The sequence below is a fragment of the Girardinichthys multiradiatus genome, chromosome 13 (genome assembly GCF_021462225.1).
Source record: "Girardinichthys multiradiatus isolate DD_20200921_A chromosome 13, DD_fGirMul_XY1, whole genome shotgun sequence".
In the NCBI taxonomy this organism is placed as follows: Eukaryota; Metazoa; Chordata; class Actinopteri; order Cyprinodontiformes; family Goodeidae; genus Girardinichthys; species Girardinichthys multiradiatus.
In genome coordinates, this window is record NC_061806.1 from 38262945 (window position 1) to 38286988 (window position 24044).

At 37.2% G+C, this 24044-nt stretch overlaps 2 protein-coding genes across 14 annotated transcripts in view; one reads left to right on the forward strand and one right to left on the reverse strand.

Annotated features, from left to right (window-relative positions):
• The first annotated feature begins 1595 nt into the window (after positions 1–1595).
• LOC124879894 (homocysteine-responsive endoplasmic reticulum-resident ubiquitin-like domain member 2 protein) lies at positions 1596–13181 on the forward strand. 4 transcript variants are annotated; one of them, XM_047384716.1, is made up of 9 exons: positions 1596–1690; positions 2080–2371; positions 4184–4261; positions 5749–5862; positions 6032–6147; positions 8986–9093; positions 9190–9477; positions 10241–10355; positions 12155–13181. In XM_047384716.1, exons 2-9 carry the CDS (start codon positions 2225–2227, stop codon positions 12320–12322), a joined length of 1134 nt encoding a protein of 377 aa, XP_047240672.1. In that variant the 5' UTR covers positions 1596–1690; positions 2080–2224; the 3' UTR covers positions 12323–13181. The 4 variants fall into 4 exon arrangements, with proteins under 4 accessions (XP_047240672.1, XP_047240673.1, XP_047240674.1 ...); XM_047384717.1 differs by having other exon boundaries at positions 1598–1690; positions 2048–2371; XM_047384718.1 differs by lacking the exon at positions 1596–1690 and adding an exon at positions 1727–1919.
• A 3404-nt stretch (positions 13182–16585) lies between these two features.
• LOC124879938 (sodium bicarbonate cotransporter 3-like) overlaps positions 16586–24044 on the reverse strand; it is a 65049-nt gene continuing 57590 nt past the window's right edge. For 6 of the 10 annotated variants that reach the window (XM_047384786.1, XM_047384792.1, XM_047384791.1 and 3 more), the window contains 2 exons: positions 22666–22782; positions 16586–19300 (listed from right to left, as the gene is read on the reverse strand). In XM_047384786.1, coding sequence (XP_047240742.1) covers positions 19219–19300; positions 22666–22782 — 199 coding nt within the window. In that variant the 3' untranslated portion in view covers positions 16586–19218. Of the gene's footprint in view, positions 19301–22665; positions 22783–22811; positions 23269–23594; positions 23999–24044 lie in introns of those variants that run through there. The other 4 variants (XM_047384793.1, XM_047384789.1, XM_047384788.1 and 1 more) reach the window with 3 other exon arrangements.

Below are 24044 nucleotides of genomic sequence, written 5' to 3' on the forward strand. Positions count from 1 at the left end.
GTTTAGTTGGACCATCATTTATTTTTCAACAGGACAATGACCCCAAACACACCTCCAGGCTGTGTAAGGGCCATTTGACCAAGAAAGAGAGTGATGGTGCGGCGCCAGATGACCTGGCCTCCACAGTCACCGGACCTGAACCCAATCGAGATGGTTTGGGGTGAGCTGGACCACAGAGTGAAGGCAAAAGGGCCAACAAGTGCTAAGCATCTCTGGGAACTCCTTCAAGACGGTTGGAAAACCATTTCAGGTGACTACTTCTTGAAGCTCATCAACAGAATGACAAGAGTGTGCAGAGCAGTAATCAAAGCAAAAGGTGGTTACTTTGAAGAACCTAGAATATAAGACATATTTTCAGTTGTTTCACACTTTTTTGTTCAATATATAATTCCACATGTGTTAAATTCATAGTTTTGATGCCTTCAGTGTGAAGCTACAATATTCATAGTCATGAAAATAAAGAAAACTCTTCAGAGTTTGTAGTGTAAACATCTATAGGTTGATGTGGGATTATTAACACCGTAAACATGTCATGGATGCTTGTTGGATTTGTAGTAATATCTTCCTTGTCGAGGCTTTTTAGACTGAATATTCACATTAAATATAAACAGTCAAAGCTTTTTAGCCTTTCTCAGCACACTTGTGAATAACTTGTATATGTTTTAAAATAAATCCTCAGTATTCACAATGCAACAGGAAACAACACTCTCCAATTATTCTTACCTCTGCCTTCCTCCCTCCCTGTTGGATGGAGTAAGGGGGAGTCAAGTTTAGCCTAAACCGGCTCAGTTATGGTTGAGGTGCAAACACACCCTCCGTTACTGCTACCTGTGCGACCCTCTCTCTTTTCCAATGGTTATAATCAGTCTAACAGAGAGAGATACCCCCAATCCTTGTGGATTTCAGTATTACAATGGCCACCAGTGGGTTCTAGATGGACAAACTTTATCAGTTTATTATTTTACTTAGTACCCCTACACATAGCCCATTCTAAAATGGCTAAATTCTAACACTCAATAGTTTATTCTAACCTCCCCAACAACGCCGCACCATTCCTAACCCTTTGTGAAGTGCCTTGAGACGACATGTGCTGTGAATTGCCGCTTTATAAATAAAACTGAATTGAATTGAATATATATATGAACGTCTTTGACCAAACCATATTAATGGGAAATATATATATATATATGTGTGTGTGTGTGTGTGTGTGTGTGTGTGTGTTGGATCATATATGGTATATTAATGAAGTCTGAATGAAAAAATAATGAAGATAATAAGGTCAGTGAATCTAAATTATGCAGCAAAGGTTAGTGACTGTTGGATCACATAAGAATGAGTCTGCAACATATATAAAATTCGTTGAAGATACATTAGAATGTATTTTAGTTTCTTGGAGGTAGTGGCAGGACAAAATAGCTGCCATACACCTTCATATTTGTTTTTCTGTTTTCATTCTATGTTTTACATGCACTGCAATGTACATTATTGTTAATATTGAGATTGTTTAATGTACTCGTGTGAAATTATTTTTAATTTCATTTCATTTTATTATTTTACTCACCCTATCGTTTTCTAACCAGTTGGTGGCGGTGGTGCGCTAATATGTTGTTTACCAACTGCGAGCAATACTCAAGAAGAAGAGGGAAGACGCTTTAATGATGAAACATTTCGGTTACTGGGGGTAAACAAGGTCTGCAGACCAGCTCTAACTTCCTTTTGGACGGACTGTAACACAAAGCTAGATATTTTGAACTATTGTAATGAACCATGGTAGATGACAGCGTCTTCTGTTTGACTTTATTGAGGTTTTTAGAAGAAAAACGGTTGAAGCTAATGTTAGCTTGCTTGCTGTTAAATATCCCTGACAGGGTTTACCGGTTAATTGTTATTTTTTAATATTATGTAACGCTAAAAACACCGTGAGTGTCTGCTCTATCCATGTTTATCTTTTGGTTATAAATAATGAGTTGTCAATGTTGTGAACATATTTGCTGTTTATGCCACAATCATTAACCGTACAGTTTCATTTGACTCCCCTTGTCCTCAGGTTAACTTTGTTTCGTTTTTCCCCTTTCGCAGCTGTGTTCCGTGTGTGCGATATTAAAGCTCACTCCGTCGTATTAACAAACTCCCAGACATCATTTGGACTGGAAGCAGGACAGAGCAAGGCGTGTCTGAGACCTTTTTCTTTGGATATTTCATTGAAGACAAATGTTTTTGAGTCATGGATCAAGCTGTTGTGGACAGTCCTGTTATCCTCGTCATCAAGGCTCCCAACCAGAAGTACGATGACCAGACAATCAACTGCTACCAGAACTGGACCGTGGAAAAGCTCAAAGCCCACTTGTCTGATGTGTACCCCAGTAAACCAGTAAGCTTTTTTTTTTTTATACATAATATAAAAACATTCACAAAATCTTTTTCAAATAACAAGACTCTGTTTAATTATTCCCGATCATAGTTCTCATATTGTTGTTGAAAACAGGACTGAGTATTTAAGCTTGAGGGCATCAAGAGATACAATATCTGCAGAAACTGTCAAGATTCATCACAAACTCAAGAAATGATTAAATTTACATTTTATTCAATTAATGGTTTAATTTACATTGAAACTTGTAATTATCTGTAACCCTGAGTAATATTTGGTCATATTTTATATTTAAATTTGTTAACCTTGTTGGTGGTTTGAATAAATGTCAGTTAATTGTGTAGAAATTGTTTCTAATTAAGTAATAGAAATATTTATTCTCATTTTGCATGTGCAATACAACATTTTGATGATGGCTCTCTGCTTATGAAAGGCAAAGTGTTTAATTGTGAGACACAGAAAACACAAGGCAAACTATAAATGTGTGCATTAAAATAATGCATAGCAAGAAAATCTATAAATATGCATTACAAAACACGTTTGTAAAATAATGCTTTTTATGGCTATATTTTAGAGATAAATAACATTCAACTGTGCAACAAAAAGAGAATCACACCACATTGCTTTTCAAATAATAATTATTATTATTTTATTCTGAAATTAAGATTAAAACTTGTTTTCTTAGTTTTTTTTATGGATATTGGCCTTCAGGGACTAGAAAAGCATGTGATTTTTAATATAGAGATATTTTAGGAGTATTAGATTGATTAAAAAAAATCCTACTTAACATTGAAGGACATCTGACTGTTTTCTCAGACAAAAGTTTTGAAGAGGAATTAAATAAAATAGATAATGACTTTTTGTAGCAATTCATTTCCATTTTTAACAGTGATTCTCAGTGTAATGACAAATTCTGTGATCAGAGAAATAAACTACAGCCACAGACTCCCTGACAGTAAAATACCTGATCTTGTAGTTGGTTGGTAGTCACTTAATGACAGGTTTTTTTGGCAGATTGAGAGCCTCAACCTAACAGCAAAATGTCAGACATCCAGGTGGACTTTAGAGAGAGTTTTGCATGTTTTTTTTTTGTTTTTTTTACCAAAACTTTAACCTTATTTTACTTTATGGATTCCGCTGAGGTTCCTTCTTAATTCTTATCACTGTTGAGAAATCGCAGGAGTCTGATCTAATCTCTGGAGTTGGGGAAATTGGGTTCAAAGCTAAAAGAATTGCTGAAGGAGTGTGACGTCAGAGCTCTCCACTTTTTAGATTCCACCGTTATTGCAGCGCTAATCTGATTTAGTTCTGTATGCTCTGTGCAGACAACTTGTTCTAATACAGCCTGGTTTAAACACACGGACAAACTGCTGCCTTCTGCAGCAACCTAACAGAGGGCTGTGTTTTGGTTTGAGTAATTCATCAGACATTACCTCTGGTATACATGTACTGCGCTGATTAGCTTTTAAATAAAGACATTTAAATTCCTGAATGGTGGTAGGATAAACTTAGATTTAATTAGGACACGCTCTGACCTTGTTGTACAAGCTACTAAATCCATTAAGAGCGACTTACCCGTATTAAGGTTTCTATGATCTCATTCTCAGTAGTTACATCAGTTGTTTGCCTTTGGCCTTTGATGTGGTCATTCACATTTCTCTGTCATAAACTTAGCTTTCATATGTTTTTGATATGAGTTTTTTTTTTTATTAAAAACACGAGTAAAAGTCAGTGTCCTACATTGTTCCTAAAATACATGTTATTAATAAACCACATCTCTCCATTGACCTTGTTATCATTATTCTGTGTTTTTAGAGCTCCAAAGACCAGAGGCTAGTTTATTCTGGGAAACTGCTTTTGGATCACCTTACCTTAAAAGATGTTCTTAGGAAGGTAAGTTTTACTAGTGCTTTTAGATCACGTTAGCTTTTATTTCCCCTTTTAAATGGCATGAGATCATTGGCAAACCTTTGTCCTATTCCTTTATGTTTAGTAAAGTAAGAAATCCCAAATCGCTTATTTTAGTATAAAATCCTACTAAAACTTTGAGAAAGCATACTGGGATTTTACTGCTTCTTATTGACATCCATGTTTTTAGTTTTTTTTTTGTTTTTTTTATCCCTAAATCATTTTTAAAGTTATTTTTCTGCACCGAATGGAGATTACTTTATCATATTTAAAATACTGCTAAATAAAAGCAGAAAACATAGAACATATGTTGGGTAAAAACATATCTAAACAACCAAAATACATTTTATTGGGCCATATAAGATCACATTAATTAGTCTGGAATTAATACTGAAACAAATGGCATAAGCAGCTGGAAAATTCATCGGAATATTTACCTCGGCATAACTCAGATGGCTTCCTTGGGGTAGGATGAAGGAAGGTTTTCTAGAAAAACCTGCTGTTGGTTGAGTAGCTGGCCCAGCGAAACAGCAGTAGAATGTTTAGGAGGTTTTTCTGTCTGTTCTGTAAAGAAGTGATGCAAGTCATTCATTACTCTTGCAGTTTCAGATATGCAATAGAAAACTTAAATATTTATCTTGCCAAGTTTGATTTGTCTGAGAGTTGTACACTTTCATCTTTGCAGTGTCTTTTTATACAGTGTCGTAAATATCTGGTTTAAGCTGTATTTATGTCTTTTAATTAAGTAACCAGATCATTTATTTGGTTATTTCTATTGTAAAATCACTGTAAAGATTTCATTACAATGCCCCAATATAATGACAAAAAACAAACCCCTAAAAACTTAAGAGAATTCAGGCCAAATAACATTTCTATCTGCACAGATTTTAATCAGTTTTTACCTTTTAAAGTCCCTATAACTAAAGTGCAATGGACATGTAATATTTAAGACTTAAACTTTACTCAGACCGTTTTTCCAACTGAAAAATTGTGATTTAAAAAGGTAAACAACAACACAAACACCGAGGTAAAGGTTTCTTTGCTAAATAAAAGCTAGTTGATGAGCCAAAGGAAAAGCAGAAATGGAAAAATGATGCATCTCTGCAAGAACATAAAACAGCGGTGGACATAATGGGCTGTATAGATAATATTACTGTCTCTCCACTCTGGACGATTCTCATCATCTTCTACTCCTCTATGATCTAATATTGCTCACTGTTAGAATTAGATTTTCTTATACATACTTGTTGAGAACTTGGATTTTAATTTAAACTAGTACTTTAAGTTCAGCATTTGACAATATATTATATATTATATTATTCTTATTTTTACCCTAGGTTACCAGACTATATGCTACACGTTTAGTTTAGGAGTGCTTTGGAGTGTTCTGTGTGGTTAGTACATGGATAAAGTTGTAAAGAACATGCAATACTTCAACTGTGTGAGGTAATGAGCGGTACTTGCCTCCACAGCAGGATGAGTACCATATGCTCCATCTGGTGTGTGCCTCCAGAACCCCTCCCAGCTCCCCAAAGCCGCCCCGCAGCCGCAGTAACAAGCCACAGGAGAGCACCGCCAGTCCCACGGTGGGTCATCCGCATCCCTCTCTCATCTTTCAAATAATTTCATCATTATCTCTCCTCCTTTCATCATGCCACCTCACTGCTGTAATCCACAGCTCCCTCGGGGTTACAAACTGTCATGTGCTTTTATTTCATGCCTCTTACTAATATTCTGTCGATTTTCTGGTTACAGGCCTCTCAGAGTTCTAATAGTGCTGGTCAGACGGCAGCAGGAGAGAACATTGATTGGCTGAGACAGCAAGCTGGCGCCTTCCCTTACCACCAAATGTATTCACAATTTATGCACAGGTAAGCTTTTTGACTAGTACAACTTTGACAGTTCTGCAGAGCAAAGGTAGGGAAGGTGGTTCAGTACAGCAGCTGAAGATTTTACACTTTAATGAGTCAAAGTTAACTTTTATCTTTAAAATTTAGTGTTTCAACCCCTTATTGTTTAAATTCAACATCAGTTAAAAAAATGCTGATTTAGTTTAGGCCTGCCGCGATTTGCCAGTGTAATTGACGGGAGTGACTATATTAATCCGTCAGCGTTAGTTGAAACAGTTTTTCCTATTTATCCATTTTTTCATCCACTCATTGATTGTATTCGCTCATTCGTACGAGAGGTGGGGAACACCCTCTACTGATCGCTAGTCCATCACAGGGTAAACATCCATACAATCACACACTCACTCCTACGGGCTATTTAGAGAGACCAGGTAACCTAACAGTCGTGTTTTTGGGCTGTGGGAGAAAGCTGGGATACCCAGAGAGGACCCATACATATACAGGGAGAATATGCAGAAATGCCCCACAGTGGGATTCACACACGGGATCTTCGTGCTGCAAGGCAGCAGTGCTAAGAACTGCTCCACCATGCGGTTCCATCTTTTATATTCTCCTTAGAAAGTTGTTTTTTCTTCAAATTGCTGTGTTTGAGAAGAGTCACCTGGCAGCAGCCTGCAGCAATAGGTGTATGTCTGTGCACGCTGCCCACCTCAGCCGATTTTGACTCCAGTTATTAGCTGGCTCTTTCTGCTTTCCTTTTTCAAAACCAATATGGCGGTTGAAGCGTCTGATTACTACCTAATGAGCCAGTCTGTTAAGGTTTTTCAAAGTCTACAAAGGCCTGTGTTTCTTGCAAGTAGTTTATGTTTGGCAAACTTAAACAAAGAATTGGACACTTTGTACATTTTATTTTTCCAATCAGCACCAGCATATGCTGGTGTCGATATGAGCAGACTGGGGTACTAAGGGGCTACTGACGAACCACTCTTAGACAAATTAACGGAGACATTTTCACCTGTTTAGTCTTCAGATGCAGGTGACTGATCAACACTGTGTCTGTTATGCCCCTTTTCCACCAGTCCCTACTTAGAGCGCTTCGCTATGGTTTGACTTGCTTTTTCAGCTTTTCCTTTAGTAACGAATGGTTACGTGGAACCGTTACTATTTTTAGTACCTGCTTGCTTGAGGTTCAAACCGTTCCAAGTCACAAAGAAAACACGACGTCAGACGAGTGTCGGTCATTGATTGTTTAAGGGGTGGCGTCACTGGTCACAGCATATTTCGATAACTAATATCTTCAACTGTTAAGTTGTTTTACGCTGGGCTTATTGTGTACATGAGCATTATTATAGCAAGCTAGCATTGGGTAACGTTAGCTACCCTCACACATGTCCTTATGTTTGATACTGCTTGGCTTTCCTCTCTTTCCTGTATTTCTCCACTATGCTTTGGGTCTCACTCCCCAGAACCTTCTCTGGCTCTCTTCTTCCACTCTGAGTTTGACAACAGCCATAAACAGAGCAGCAGTCCAGGCCGCTGCTCTGTTTTTTGTGTCCCTTAAAATCACTTTTGACTGTGGGGCCGCCTTGCTGTTAACGATTCTGCCCCCATTGAGATGGGACTCAATTAGAATGGAAAATTGATCAAATCGTGTTAAAATGACTCGACCCCGAATAGATTAGGTACTAATGGAAAAGGGCCATTAATGTGCTGAGACCCAAATCAGTTTTGCTTTATCGTGTTTTCATAACATTTAATTGTGTAGTCCAGTGTTTTTCACCTGTTTTTCAGTGATGGAACAGTTTTTATGTTTAAATAATCCTGTGGCCAATCTTCAACTAAAATGTAACACAATGACACACTATACATAAATTCTTCATTGTCTCTACGTTTCTTTATGCTCACTCAGGGTGAAACCTGTGCCTGTTTTGATGAATGTGAAGCTCATATGATGGCAGGAATAGAAAGACACACAACACTCTTCCTCCAGCGCTTTCAGTCTCTGTGTTCCTAGTTTTTAGAGCAGCTGTGCTTGAAAATCTGAGCTCACATAGATGTTGTTGGAAAATGGGAGCAAAGTCATTAAAGTTCAATCGGACGTTTTAAATAGAAGGTGAAATATTTTTATACAAGTTAGAAATGTATGAAGTCATAGCTGTCGCACCCTAAAAGAGTCGAATGTGTCAATATTTGAAAAGCTGGAAAGCACAAAGGCTGCAGAAGTAGTTTAAATCTAAAAAACATTCAGAAAGTGTGAAGAGTCAAATGGTCTTAATGTTTTTTAACTTAAGCAGATCATGTAAAAAAAGAAAAAAATTCTGTTTTCGGTACCTTCGAACAAACAATTTTTACCTCTAATTTCTCATTTCTGTCTTTCTCATGTTACTCGAGTTGCCAAATCACAGGCTATGTTCTCATTTCCCATCTAGTATAGTTGCTCCTCACACTCTTTAAAGAGAAGCTGAGATGGAAGTTATGTCACTTCCAACATGAAGTTTATGTTGTCCCGTCTTCCTGTATGCTTCACATTTTGAGGTATAAAGTTGTCATAAAAAGTGTTCAAATCAAATATTCCAGTAAACTTGTTCACTGTGGGGAACAGACAACTGTGTACGTGTTCATAGCCAATTACTAGTGTTATTGTAAATATATGTTTGAATGAATTCATAATTGAGGATGCATTTAAAGGCTTCAGGTTTTCTGTTTAACTAAAACTAGGTTTTACTGTCTCTCTAGCATTGCTGTTTTACTTAGAAGGTCTTTTTTCCCCTAATCTGAACAAACCATCTGTTATGAAATCAAAACGTGTTTTTGCTGAAAGCCTTATGTCTGTGTTTTGGTAATGCATTTTCTTTCCAGCTGGAATCAGCAAATGACAACAGCTCCCATAAACATGCCCTCCTATTACACCCCCATGACTTTGATGTGGTGGCAGCAGCTGTATGCAAGACAATACTATATGCACTAGTAAGGTCCATTTATGTTTCAGTTCTTTTATTCGTAGTGATCATCTTCTGAGTCTTTCAGAAAGCCTTCACTTTCTGTCTCTCTGCTGTCTTGTAGTCACTTACTGACAGCTTCCGCTCAGCAACTCCGACCCGACCAGCCCTCCACTCAGTCCAGTCAGTCCGACCCTCTGAGCCAACGGCCGCAGGCGGGTCGGCACGGAAACCCGGAAGTCCAGATGAATGCCCAGGGAGGGGAGATCCTGAACGAGGAGGAGCTCAACAGGGATTGGCTGGACTGGGTCTACACATTTTCTCGTGCTGCCATCTTGCTCAGTATAGTCTACTTCTACTCATCCTTCAGCCGCTTTGTCATGGTGATGATGGCCATGCTGGTGCTCTACCTGTGAGTGAAGCATGACCTTGAAATTAACGTTTGATTTAAAGTATTTCCCCAATGAGTTTATCGAAAGTAATTCATTCCTCATAGACCATTGTAGGTTTCAAACAGCAGAGTTCTGTTTAGGAAAAGAAAAACTTCTTCAATGTCCAAAATGCGGTTGTTTTCATTTCAGGGCTACTGTGCATTTTTCATTTAAAATCTCCAGAACTTTCCAGACTGATCCGTCCTTTACTGTCAGTTTTGGTGACAAAAACAAAAACTAGAAACTGAAGAGGATTGGAAAAGAAAGGAAATACAGAAGAAAAAGATATTCAAGAAATAAGAAAGGACAGAAGGAACAGAGGTAGGACAAAGATGAAAAGAAACAAGAAGAAATGGACGTAATCACATGGAAGAGACAATAGTTTGGGGAGTAAAATCTAGAAATGCACATTTTTCTATTATCTTGAAAAATACTTAAGTGAAATTCCAGACTTTTCCTGACTGCATTGGAACCTTGTTATTAAGAACTTCTGTGTTCTTATTTATGAAATCAGTTAAAACAGATTTGCTGTTTTTTAGAAGACACTTTCTTTGTCTTGTAGCAGCCATGAATTCAAGCTTACATTTTACCCTATTTTGATATAGTAAGAAGCTACACTGTCATCTGTAAATTCTTGCTTTATTTAAAAAACAAAGCATTAGCAGATGGCATTGGGGATCAGGTCGATCTGCAGGATACAGTTTCCAGCCTCATGGATTTGACTTTGAGATTTCCTTTCTGCAGCCACCAGGCCGGCTGGTTTCCCTTCAACCCGGAAAACGAGCTGCAGCTTCCTGGAGACCGACCCAATCAGGAAGAAATGGAGGGAGACCTACAAAACCAAGACTTACAAGAAGTGGTAAAGTGCCCCACTCATCTGTCGCAGCTTTTCCCTGAAACTAGCCAAAAAAAATATACCCAGTTTGTTCTTGTTGGGATTATGATTGATGAATTAATATCAAGAATTATAATTAAAAATCATAATTTGTGAAAATTAATTTCTTAACCACAAATCCTCATGATTCAAAACCAGAGATGTCCTCGTGATATTTATTAAATCAACAGCCCTGATACAACTTTCCTATTTAATAATCTTCACCTAATCAAACAAAATATCTAACTAAACAAAATGAAACTACAGCAGTGCGTGTGTATAAAATCAAACCAGCAGTTATGGCAAAATTACAAAAGAAATATGGTTGAACGAAGCTCGGGGAGGCCACTCCCCAAAGTGTAGCTCAGCGGGACACAGGCAGTCATAAAACGTCCTCCAAGCAAAGTTGTAAACCCAAGAGGACAAAGAATAATACAAATTTTGGCGGCAAACAGTAAAACATGAAGTTGAAGACAAAGAAAATGGTTGATTTTCACCATAAGGTTATTATAGCAGTTCAGTTTCTCAGCGCACCTGCGCTCAGGTGTTCAGACACAACTTGCGAGACTCGGCGGCCTCAGAAATCAACAGCAATCAAAGTTTCAATAAAATGTTGCATGCACATAAAATTCAGAACACATTAGACTATAAGTGACGACTCTAAATCACACAAAAATCCTACTCTATCCTGCCCAAGCTATTTCTAATAAAGAAATAAAAATAAAAGGATGGATTTTACTTGATGTTGTCTCCTCTGAGCAGGAGGGGGGTGGGGTGAAGAGTTCCACGCGTCCGTGGATACTCGGCAAAGCAGTCCGTTTTTTGTCCTTTGTGGCCTCATTGGCAGAAAGGTGAAAAATATGACGGACCGTCACTAGTCGACTGGAACAAAAAAAAAAAACAAGGAGGAAAAATTGCGTCTCCTTGAAAACTCCGTGGTTTTTTGGTTACGTGTTAAACTCACGTCTTCAATCAGTTCTCCTTGGGATGTTTAAAGCTTGGGAAATCTTTTTGTATCCAAATCCGGCTTTAAACGTCTCCACAACAGTATCTCGGACCTGCCTGGTGTGTTCCTTGGTCTTCATGATGCTCTATGTGCTTTGAACAGAACCCTGAGACTATCACAGAGCAGGTGCATTTATACAGAGACTTGATTACACACAGGTGGATTGTATTTATCATCATCAGTCATTTGGGACAACATTGGATCATTCAGAGATCCTCACTGAACTTCTGGAGTGAGTTTGCTGCACTGAAAGTAAAGGGGCCGAATAATATTACACGCCCCACTTTTCAGTTTTTTATTTGTTAAAAATGTTTGACACATCCAATAAATTTCATTCCACTTCACGATTGTGTCCCATTTGTTGATTCTTCACAAAAAATTTGAATTTTATATCTTTATGTTTGAAGCCTTAAATGTGGCAAGAGGTTGAAAAGTTCAAGGGGGCCGAATACTTTCGCACAGCACTGTAATTGTGCAGAGACATCAAATGATACATTGTTTTATTTGCAAATAAAAATCTGAATGGTGGGTTTGTGTTCAGCCCCATGAATGAACACTTTGTCAAACCACCTTTTGTTGCAGTAACATGTAGGGGTATCAGAGTAAAGGAGTTTATTACATTTGTAAGCCACATTTTTATTTGGAAAGTGGAAACGGGAAAGTATGCTATGCTTTTTTTTCCACTTTACAATTATGTGCTACTTTGTGCCGGGCTTTGATAATTGTTGCTTAAAACAGCGTAGAAATGTTTATCTTGAGCTGTTATTTATCCATGCAGGACGGGGTTAACGATGACGCCTCAGACGACGACGGGGAGAGTGGAGAGGAAGGAGCAGAGGATCCTAACAGCGTCCCCAATGCTGGCTTCTTGTCCTCCACGTGGTCCTTCATCATAACGTTCTTCATGTCGCTCATCCCAGAAGGGCCACAGAACGTTGCTAACTGAGCATCAAGCACCACATGGTGCTGTCTGTCAGAGGAAGAGGAGTCTCCTTCTTCTTGAAGGAAACGGATTCTCTCCTCATGGTGTTGTAGGTTCCCCAGATGTCTGCTGTATGAGCTTTAACACAAATGACAGATCCAGTTAAAAAAGAAAATTCTGAATCTTTTTGTCTTAAGAGAGACAAAAGAAAATGAGGAGTCAATAAAGCTAACGGTGGTGTACTTGCTGTGTTCAAATGTATCCAGTAATGCTGTGTAACCCAGAAACAGCAGGCAGAATCACTGAGTTTGTTCATAGAACGACTCATCGTCTTCAGAAGCAGCAATATTTGTTGAAGTAGTTTTTTGAAGTTGCTGAGTTGTGGAAATGGTGATTATATTAAAAGAAGATGATTGAAAATGGTCACTTTAGTACAGAAGTTTAGTTTCTGTGATGGATTATGGGTAATGTAGCACCTGTTGTATATTAACAGAGAAGAGCGAGTTTGATCTGAAGGTTTGCGAAATGTGTCGGAGAACATTTGTAATGTGCAGAGTTGTGTGATTGCTGGCTTCTGGTTTATTACTTTCCAAAATTGATTTTACAGCAATGTAAAAAAATATATATAATAAATGTATATCTTTAATGTGTAACAGAATATTAAGTTTCTTAAACAGGGCATTTTTATATAAAATGTTCCTACATTTAAATTATTCACTGCCAGTAGCAGACTTACATTTTTAAAAACAACTGCTGATGTTACTACTAACACGTCAACTAAATGATATTCCTGTTTACTAAAACTACATCCTGTGTAATGTCTTGTGATTTAATGGGTTTGCTTCATTTTCTCCCTTCTGTCACTAAATAGGCAACATGTGAACACAGACTGACTGTTTCTTTTTGTTCTTATCCTGAGCAATTAGCCCTTAACCTTACGTTTGTGGTGACGAGCTTAACGCCATTGATGCACAAAGCTGGAAGGGGCTTTATTTTGTTTAAATCTAAGCCTGCTGGTGCATCTCAGCTGTTTAATACATTTATTTCAGTGATTCAATTCAAAAAGTTAAACATGCATATTATATAGAATCATTCCACACACTGATTTTTCAGTGTTAATTTCTGTCAATTTTGATAGTTAACAGCCAACAGCTAATGAAAAAAAGCAAAATTCAGTTTCTCAGAAAATAAAACAACTCTGTCCAGTTTAGAGTAACCGATTGAGTAGAGTAGCCTTGTTTTGGCCTGTGGGAGGAAGCCATGCAAGCACCATGTGCCCCACTATGCAGACCTCCACATGAAACACAACATTTATTTTTATCTTTAAAAAAAAAAAAAAAAGGGACCTTACACCACTAGCCAATCCCTTTCTTCTAAGACGGGTTCAGAGTGTTCAAACGTCTGTGGTTCAGGATTGGTTAATACAAGAAATGTGACAGTTGTAGCTGGTTCTGGACAAAAGGTCCATGTGTGGTGGATCTTGATGCACCGATTTCTGCTGCAGTCCACACCTTCTGAATCTTCCCCCAAATGCTTCAATGAGCTTTGCTTCGCAATTCTCTCCATTACCCCTGCTGCATGTGCATGTTTTCCTCCCGCTAAATTTTTCATTAATATGCTTGGATAGAGCCCTCTGTGAACTGAGCTTCTTTAGCAATGACTTTTTGTCGCATACCCTCGGTGAGGCTGTTGACTACCTGCTGGACCCCCCATAACTGCGTAGGCCGAAAAATATCCGTGTTTAGCAATAATAGAAATGATCTCTTAAATGATATCTTCTGAGAGTACTGAAGTTATACACGGGTCTCAATTCAAATTGCTAATCCTGTTCAAAAAGTAACATTTTGATATTTCGTTATTGAGGTCCATCTGTATGCTGATGAATCATTTCGCCTTCAAACAAATGTGTCGAGATATATCAGTTTTTTGTATTCAGCTTAAAAAATGGAGAAGGTGCAATTTAATTTCCTACATGATTTACAGGTACCGCATGTGCTGAGGTCCATTATTAAACCTGTTCCTGAAGGATGATACATTATCAGTAAAATCACTCTGACCAAGTGACACGTTTTACTCTCACAATTGGATTAGTGTGAGATGGGAACTATTCAAGTTTCTGGAACTAAGTAATTCACAGTAAAAGATTGTACCTGTAATACCCGAGTGCTGAGTGAGGTAAAGCTGTGCAGAAAAATACACAACATGAAAGCTTGGACCTGATACTTTAGGATGCAATTCTCCCAGAAAAAGGAGCAAGTATTTATGGTATGAAAGGACCTTAAATCATAGAAGGTTTTAACAAATCAACACAGTGAGGCCTTCCATTATTCCAGGAATTCGTACTGGTTGAATGGTGAAATGGTTTCTGTGTTGCCAGCAGTCATATGTAACTTGGATCTCTGCTGCCACCTTTTGTATTTGCTCTGAAAAAACTCCAGCTTGTTGTAAAGATGATAGAATATTCGGCCACGAATATGAAGTCATAAGGACAAAAAAAAAAAAAAAAAAAGTTAAACTGACTATCAATACATTCATAGAAAGAATAAAGTAAATCCCATGATTCAGTAACATAAACTTTAACAGTAATACCCGTTGCACAACTTTACATTTCTTCAATATGTTGAGGTTGGCAGACATAGGGTTCAATTATGAACTTTGACTGGGCCATTGCAACACCTTGATTCATTTCTTTCTCAGTCATTCCTCTGTAGATTTATTAATGGTCAGGTTTGGACTAAGCTTTAGCTGTCAGACCAATGAACTCACATTTGATTCTAGAAAATATTTGGTACACAGAGGAATTACAAAAAGGTTATTTTGCTGCAAAACAAACCCACATCTGGTTTCATCTGTCCATAGAACATCGTTCAAAAAGTCTTTTAGTTCATTCAGATGCAACTTTGCAAACTTAGGATGCTCTGCCATATTTATTTTCTGAGAGACTTTCTATGGCTTTCTAATAAAGCCACGTGTTTAGCCTTTACTCTTTCTTACGATGAGAAACACAACTTTGGAAATGGCCTCATGACCTTTCACAGATTGATGGCCAACAACAATAGTTTTTCTTTCTGACCAAATTATCTTTTTGTCATGACGTGAGATGCAAGTAAAAAAAAAAAAACATAGATTAAAATATTTCATTTTTTCCCTGTAAGTCGAGTGAGAAAATCTTTATGAGAAGCTGTTTTTGTGTTTGTTCTTGTTATGCATTGCTCTGCCACTAGACTGGAGTAAAACCACCAGTTCAAATGGACAGTCAAAGGGCTGGTTTCCAAGAAAAAATGTCCCAGCAAAAATAAACAATTTTTTTCCCTGCTGATTGAGATAAAAAAAATACAGTTTATTTTTCCTGATTATTTTTTATTCAGCTGTTGTCAGTAAAATAGAAATAAATAAATAAACCATTAAAGAGATCATGTTTAAATTTTTGCAAGGTGATTTTAATTTATTGTGACAAGTTATGATAAGCATGTACTGACAGCCAGTTTTAAGACCATGTATAAGATAGTCTTGGTCCCAAGAAGGAGCAGTCATGGTGGGCAATTGTCATTTGTCCTACAAACATCCTTGATCAGTACTGTAGTTAATCCTTTATCACACATGGTATGATAACATCATGGCATGGCCAACAAATACACTATTTATGGGCATTTATTTTATTTAGAAAATGGAACATCGGTTTTTGGAAACCAGCTCATTGATTGTCCATTTGAACAATGCAGCTGTTATTGAAGGCTGGTGGTTTTACTCCAGTGGCAACGGAAAAATAGACCTCAATTTTTTTCTCACTTTCTTTCAGGGCAGAAAAAAACTAAACAGAAATATTTTAATCTTTGTTCTTGTTTTACTTGCAGCTAACTTCTATAGTCATAAGAAAAATATAATTTGGGCAGACATATTTGGGTCTATATTTTTACATTTTGGACCTGCCTTTTGTACTATTCTCTTTAATATTGATTTGGAGGCATTATTCTATCATTGAACCAGTTTAGACCAAGCTTCTAATGTCAAAACAATGACCATTATTTAGGTTTTTCCAGAGCTCATAATTTGTCATATTTTTTTGGTTGGCCCACACAGATCTGAACCAAAATAAAAGGAAATATAGTGGAATGCAAACTTTCTTGCAGAGTACTGCGCTACTATGATTTCAAATATTCCTAGGTGTTACACAGAGAACAAAGGACCAACAAAAATCATTCAAAATTGTTATCCCATCCACAACCCACCTCATATATAATTAAACACCCCAGTTACCCTGCAGGATTAAAGAAAGACTAAAAGAAATCCCCAAGAGTTCATTTTATTGCTTTGCAACAATCAGCCATAACAGAAGAAGTCAGCAAACAGAATCACTTATGGTCTGTTCATCAGTAGAAATACATTTTTACTAAGTGATTTAGATGGCTGAACATCACTTTCTTTAGGAGACGTTGCATTCAGATACATTCTCATTAGTAATGATACTGTGAAAATAGGGTCTTTCATCATTTACATATTCTATATAACTCTGAAAGTACTCAACTGGTCTAATTTTTCAGCAAAACAGGTAAATATACACATTTATATTTGACATTGACACCGCAATAATTTGACATTCACTGATTATTTAAATAAACCTTAGATCAATATTCTTAATTTTTTTTGGTGGTGAGCTCATACCAGGGCTGTGACACAGAAACACATCATTTAGTTACATTTTAAAAGGAAAACAGACAAAAGTCCATGTTTTTGGGAAAGACATGGGACATCACGACGACAGACAGAAGCCTCTGCGACACAGCTGTGGGATGGATGTAACAGCCCCTCTCTGGAATCTGCGCGCCATCACGTGAACCAGTACACAACACTTGCACATAAAGAGCATCAACAAGGCACCATGAGCTGTCGTTTGCTGAGTCGCTACACACAAAGCCCATGAAACAGACGCACAAAATGTTGCACGGAAATATTCTGTGGCAGAATATTTGAGGTGTTTGAGACTCCAAAGTCTAGAGAATATTTATTGCTAAAACAGGACTGCACTTTGCAAAAATGAAATCCAATTTCTACAACATCAGACTTTTTACATTTACAGTAAAAATATTTTGCATAAAACCATTTTAAACGCTAGACATTTTAATACAACACAGTGATATTTGCAATTATACAGGCAGTATAAAAACAAGTGCAACTATAACTGCGGTCCACAAATTTTGCACCTTGATATACTTTATTACTTATTAAAATATTTATGATGGCAGCAACAACAGGAAAAACAGAGGGCACGTAGTTATCACTGCTTTGTGACAAAAAAAGACTAAAATCATTTACCACTCTCGAATTGTATTTGTACATCTCTAAAAAAAATGATAGGAAAGGAAGTTAAACAATGTAATCTGCTTTAAGTCATAAAGATTACAGTCAAAGTGCTTCCTGTACAGTACAGACTTTATATGACCTCTTTTCTACGATAACACAGATGAAGAGTACAGTACACACACACACACACAGATAAAATACTAACATCCACTATGAGCTGTGGGCTCCCAGCACACAGGAGGGATGGTTGCTGAGTAAATCCAATGGTTTTACAGTGTATTGTTATAGTGCAGTAGTAGTCTGAATTAGCTTTAGAGTGGGTAATACTTTAATGGATTTTGTCAAGAGATGCACCAGTCAGAGTTTTGTGGCCAGTTTCTGATCTCTGACTTTGGTAAAGCTCTGACCTGCTGATGCAGATTTGAGCAGATTCCTATTTTCTTTTAAAGATCTATGATATAAGAAGACAAAAGAACTTGTTAAAATATCTTTCCGAGATAGCAATCACTGTAAATAGAAGAAAATGATTACAGAGTTAATAGTTTAAACTGCCATTAGCATCTTGTATTAGCCATTAGCACAGTTCGCATCATTAAAACAATAGTCTCCTTAGACAGATGCTGTGAGCTCAAAAGGGTAAAACAGATCGTCATTGCTGGACTCGGTTCAGCCTTCCTGCTGTCTGCAGAAAGTCTTGCCCTCTCTCACAGCGTGGCATGTCTTGGCAAATAGAAAAATAAAACAAATCTTTCAAAAAAGCTTCTTAAATATGTGTGCTTCCTTTGATACCTCACTAACACTTATAATATTTGTTCCAAGACAGAAAGATGTTGAAATCTCAAAGACAAAAGAGCTTAACTTTGCTACAATGCATTCCATCTTCCATCTCTTAAGTCTTTCTCTCTTGTGGCAGCCCTGAATGATCAACCAACCCATCTATGTAGATCGTATAGTTTAAGTTTTTGTGCTTCATTTTTCAAGATCTTAATGAATCATAATTAGCTAACTTTTAAGTCTTCTTCTCAGTAATACTAGAGTCTTGTTACTGCAACCTGGTAGTAGTTAGGTTTGATATGTTCACTAATTAATGAACAACTGGATTTCTTTGTTTCTGATCTGCTGGTTACCAGTCAGGGTTGATTAAGCAGAAAATCCCCGGATTGCGGATCAAGGTGTATCTCTGTAAAATAAATATTGAAGCTGCTGTTCAATAAAACTATGAGGTAAAATAAAACACGTACAGTACTATCACTGGGTTAAATGTTACCAGTAAAGCTGGATTAACAATAAACACTAAATGAAAGCAAAATTCTGTCAGATCTTCACTAGTGCCTACCTTTGGAATCTGTGTTTCAAACAGTGGAGGAAAACTGGCTAGATTTAGAGAATCCCTAAACTGTGAACATTAGAATTGCTTTATATGTATTCTAGATGTATGATATGATGTGCACCCTGGCACATGTGCTAAACATGTAAAACTCTCAGCTTTTGTGGGAGCTTGTCTGTTTCCCTGCAGATGGGTTGTGCTGCTCCAGCTCAGTCTCGCTCTTTGCCCTGTTGACGGGGCACCATCTGAGGAAAGTGTTGAGGGCTCAGGAGAGTAGATGGACCTTCCTTTATCACAGGAAGGTCTCTGTAGTGGAGCCCTCTCCTGGAGAATCTGGGCTGACATCTACTCTAACACAGGCCACCTTCTCTTGGCTGTTTGAAGGCGAAGAAAGAAAGAAAGACAGAATGAGCACTTGCAGTGATTTATGTTGTTAAAGGCAGTGGTAAGGTAGCAAAGTGATCATTCCAATTACCAATAATACAACTTTATGGGTAGTAGCACCATGTAAGACAGTGGCTTCCAACCTGAGTTCTCACTAAACAAGGTCTCAGAGGGTCCGAAATGTTTTTACTGCACATGAATGGTCCAATTTAAATTTATACTAGTACTCAAACATGGTAACATTTACATCAATGTAAGTTTCGATAAAAACAAGCAGGGAACCACTTACTTACAGTCAAAGCTAAAAGCTTTCTTAGTGACAAAAATGTGTTTTATGGCTTCAACAAGTTTCTGTTGCACTCAAGAATGACTGAATATTGCAGGAGTTTGAATAATTCTATAGAATTTTATTGTTAAATGCACCAAATTTCTGTGAAGAGTCAACGGTTTTCTCCTTGAAAACATCTACAGTTCACTGTAACAACCTGGATATCAACTTCTGGGCCAAATCCTGACTGTTGGGACCCATTTGTGCCTCTTTAGGCTTGGGCACTGATCCTAATTTCTTGGCTTCTGTTCATTAACAGGCTCTCGCTGGGGTTTAGATCTGGGGAGTGGATTAGGAATCAGTTGCTTCTAAAATATGTTCAGATTTCTCTTTTTTTTTTCCTAAAAGTGTTCTTGGGAAGAATTGTGAGACTTTCTGGACAAAATGATTTTTCAGATGTCCAAATAATCAGAAGGAAGATTAGAAAAAATAACTTTGCACTAGCCATCTTGCACCAGGCTTGTACCTCTTGCAGAATTCAAGTCTGTTTTTCGTGTTTCTTCTTACAGCAGTGGCTCATTTGCTGTCCTTCTTGCAACTAGGCTTTTGACCATAAATTCTTCACTGTAGTGTCACAACCAACTGCTGCCAATGTCGTGCAAGCTCTGCACTAGTGGCAACAACTCTGTAGCGCACTCCTAAAAGGGAATGCACTGCACTGGGCCTGTTTTGGTGCAAAGCAATGATAACTGCATCCTTTTCACAAGAACACAATGACTTCCAGCACATCTGCCCTCTTGTACAGCAGTTTGCTAATTAAATTGAGAACGTTATTTCCTCTGAGCTCATTCAGAGCTTCACCTGTGCTAGAAACAGGACTATACTGAAGAGAAGTTAGATGGAAATTTGGTGTCACTGCAGAAATACAGTGAAATTGTTTCCTGATTGCTTGGTAAACTTAAAAATGCTTTTGCAATTAAATAATGCTATAATTTAATATTTAGAACAAATTTAAAACAGCATGCATAGAAAGTGAAGCCACAAAGTTTGCAAAACACAACATTTCTGCCAAGGTCAAAACTATTGGCTACAACAGTAGATGACACATTACTGAGGATGGAGCTTACTTCATGGAAACAGGGTTAAAATACACATTTAGATTTCCCAACAGAGACTAAAAAACTAAAACTTTTCACATTTTGAAAAGAAAATGGTTCAACTATTTCCGAGACATTTAATATATCTGTTGTTATACACACACAGCAATTAAAAATCTATCTGAGGAAACAAATTTTATGCAAGCACTTTTTTGCATTAATTATTTAAGATATTATAACAAAATATTCTGCTTGTATGTTTAAGCTCAGAATACAGTGGGACGTCCCCCAATTCTTCTGGGAATTTAGACTTTTTTAGCATATTCTTTCCGTCCAATGTTTTTTATTCATTATAATGAGTATATTTATGACACTGTTTGATTTCAGCTCTGAAAAACGTCAAAGTTTTCCAATCTCGCTGTAATAGCATGTGAAGTTAAACATATTTAAATGTAAAGTGGCTTTAAAGACGCTACACATCCATGTTAAAATTTTTGCTCTTTGTGATTAAAAATTTTAAACCATGATAAATAATTTTAGAACTTTCTCCACCTTTAAAGTAATTTATATTCTGTACAATGAAGAAATCTGTTAAAGGAAAGAAAAACCTAAACACAAAAGCAGCAATAACCTGATTTATTTGACAATATTTGCCTATGTTGCAAAGCGTCTCCAAATCTATTAGATTATGATGACATCTCTTGTCCACAGATCTCTCCAGGTGACTCCATGTGACTTCCATTTTCCTTTCAATGGTGAAGCTGAAAAATAAAATCCTTCATAGTCTTTCTAGCAGACATCTGGCGGTTCTAGGTCCAAACTGACTGGTATTTGGAACTGACAAAACCTTGACAAAAACTCTAGTTTCACCTGAAGATAAGTAATTCCAGATCATGATACTCCACCATGTTTCACTGTGGGAATGAGGTTATTTTTGTATTTTTTTTTTAGGTCAAATTCACCTTTTGGGATTGTGGTCCGTAACACCTTCTACCACAAGACGTTAGAAGATTTTAGGCAGGCCTGAATGTTTTGCTTTGAAAGAAAAAGGCCTGTTTTACAGCACTTTTCCTTAGTCCAGACTAAGGAGAAAACAGAAGACTGACATCACCTGTAGAACATAAAGAGTAGTTGTGAAAACTTCCTGCAGCTGCTTCAGTGTTGCAGTCTGCCTTTCTTCAAGCATTTTGGATTAACTTCCTGTTTCTGTTACGTCGCCGTTGTCTAAGGCTGGACAGAATATCACAAATGTATTGCATTGAATGCGCAATATTTATATTGCAAGGATTGTTTGGAAAGCGGTAACTGTTTTTCAAAGGCTGTTATATTCGGTCTGTCCAATCTGTTCCCACTGCAGTAGATATCCACATCTGACATATAGATGACTGAAAGGGAAGAAATATATTATATTATGGATTCATCGCAATATTTAGCAATTTTAACATTGTCACAGGATTTATTTTAATATTGTGCAGACCTACTGTTGTTCCTTATTTTCTCAAACTTTCATTGGCTGCCCTACTGTTGGCGGTATACCATGGTGTGTAGTTTGTTGGTATAGTTATATAGTTACTCATAAAGCTGAACTTTATTTCACTAGAACTGATGTGAGGCATGTACCTTAATACAAACTTTAAATCAAAAGGTATTTTAACAAAATATTAGTTTAAGGGTGTGCACCTTTTTTATTTTGTACATTTTTTCTCTAAACAGATTTATTGTTTTTTTATTTGAAGTACGCAGAATATATTACAGGTGGAAAAAGTTTTTATTTATTTATGATGGTCTCATTTTTTTTGTATAACAAAAACCTGAAGTTTTAATAGGGGTCTGTACACCTTTGAGACTCGGGTTAAGTTTGTTTTACAAAAGATATATATCCATCATGATCTGAGTCATAAACATGCTTCAGTAAAGTATTCTCCCAAACAATTTGACCTCATCCCACTGAGCGAGGGCTCTGGAAAACTGCAGGAGGTTGAATAGCTACCTTCCTGAACGCCTCACAGGCTGGACACAGAACTCTGCATTCGAGTTCACTGCTTTCCACACTGCGGTTTGGACCATTTCATCAGAGATATTTACAACCAAGGCATCAGAATCAGAACTACATGCCAAAATGCAAACATAAACACAAAGAGAAAGACAGGCATGTGGACATTGAGTCAGTGGGAGAGGATGAGTACAGAACAGTTCAAACGCGCAGACACAAGCATGCACATAAATTATGGGTTTTAAATCAAACTGCAGCACAGAGAGTCTGACGAGACGGATTACACGCAGAACATTCCAGATTAACACACAGAAGGAAACATTTGCATTTTAAGCAAGACCTATTTGTTCAAAGCTATTGGTTCTTATATTATTAAAGTAAGTAAAAGTTATGTCTATTTACAGACTATTTAACCTTGAAAAAAGAAAGCAGTTTGAATTTTAGCTTAATAGCAATAGAGTGACTGTTTGGGCCATGCCAGTATGGGTAAACAGAGTTAATATGCAGCCATGTGGCTCAGAGGTTTTGCATCAGACACTCAGCCCTGCTACCTGTTCTTCCACTGGGAGGCTGTGGGTCACTACTCCTATTCTGTATGATCTGTTTGAGATGGACATAACAACACACAGCTCTCCAAATGACAATTTCAGGTTGTACAAGACAACATGATGCAACAGAAAATGTGTTTAAGGCAACATTCCTTCCCTTAGACTTCTGGGAGAGACCATCAGGTCCAACGATAACAAAGATGTGGGAGGAAACAACCTTTTCTGGGAACTAGTAACATTTCGTGGGATCATGAAGTGTTTTAAGCCTGTTTGGCTTTCATACTATTAAATAAATAAATCACAACATATGTGTCTGTGATGAAACAAAGTATGAACATGTAAATACCAGGTTTTAGACCATAACAAATGACGTTAAAACAGGTTTCCATTTTTTATTTGTGTACAATTAAATAATTGGAACAAAACCAATGTGTTAAGAGGAGAACTGTAAAAACAAAAGAACCCTAAATAATGTGGCTTCATAAGTGTGCAAAACTAATACTTTGTTGAAGCACCTTTTGATTGGTCTTCAGCATTCAGTCTTCTTTGGTAGGAGTCTGTCAGCATGTTTCATCTTGACTTTCAACTCTAGCTTGCAAAACCTCTCCAGATCCCTTAGATTGTGAGGACATCTCTCCACAGCCCTCTTTAGATGATTTCACAGTGTCTGTTGGATTTAGGTCTTCACTCCAGATAAATCATTCCAAAACTTCGATTTTCTTCTGCTGAATCTTTTATTTTGTTTATTTTGATTTTAATGTATCCTTGATCTCACGGAGATGCTGAAAAATAAAATGCTTTTTAATTTTTAGCTTTCTAGCAGACACT

What these genes read in the sequence shown, in the direction of transcription:
- LOC124879894 (XM_047384716.1), top strand. Translation starts at nt 2,225, where the DNA reads ATGGATCAAGCTGTTGTGGACAGTCCTGTTATCCTCGTCATCAAGGCT. An exon ending in AGAGCACCGCCAGTCCCACG is followed by an intron (nt 5,863 to 6,031) that starts GTGGGTCATCCG and finishes TTCTGGTTACAG; the next exon opens with GCCTCTCAGAGTTCTAATAG. An exon ending in ACCAAGACTTACAAGAAGTG is followed by an intron (nt 10,356 to 12,154) that starts GTAAAGTGCCCC and finishes TTATCCATGCAG; the next exon opens with GACGGGGTTAACGATGACGC.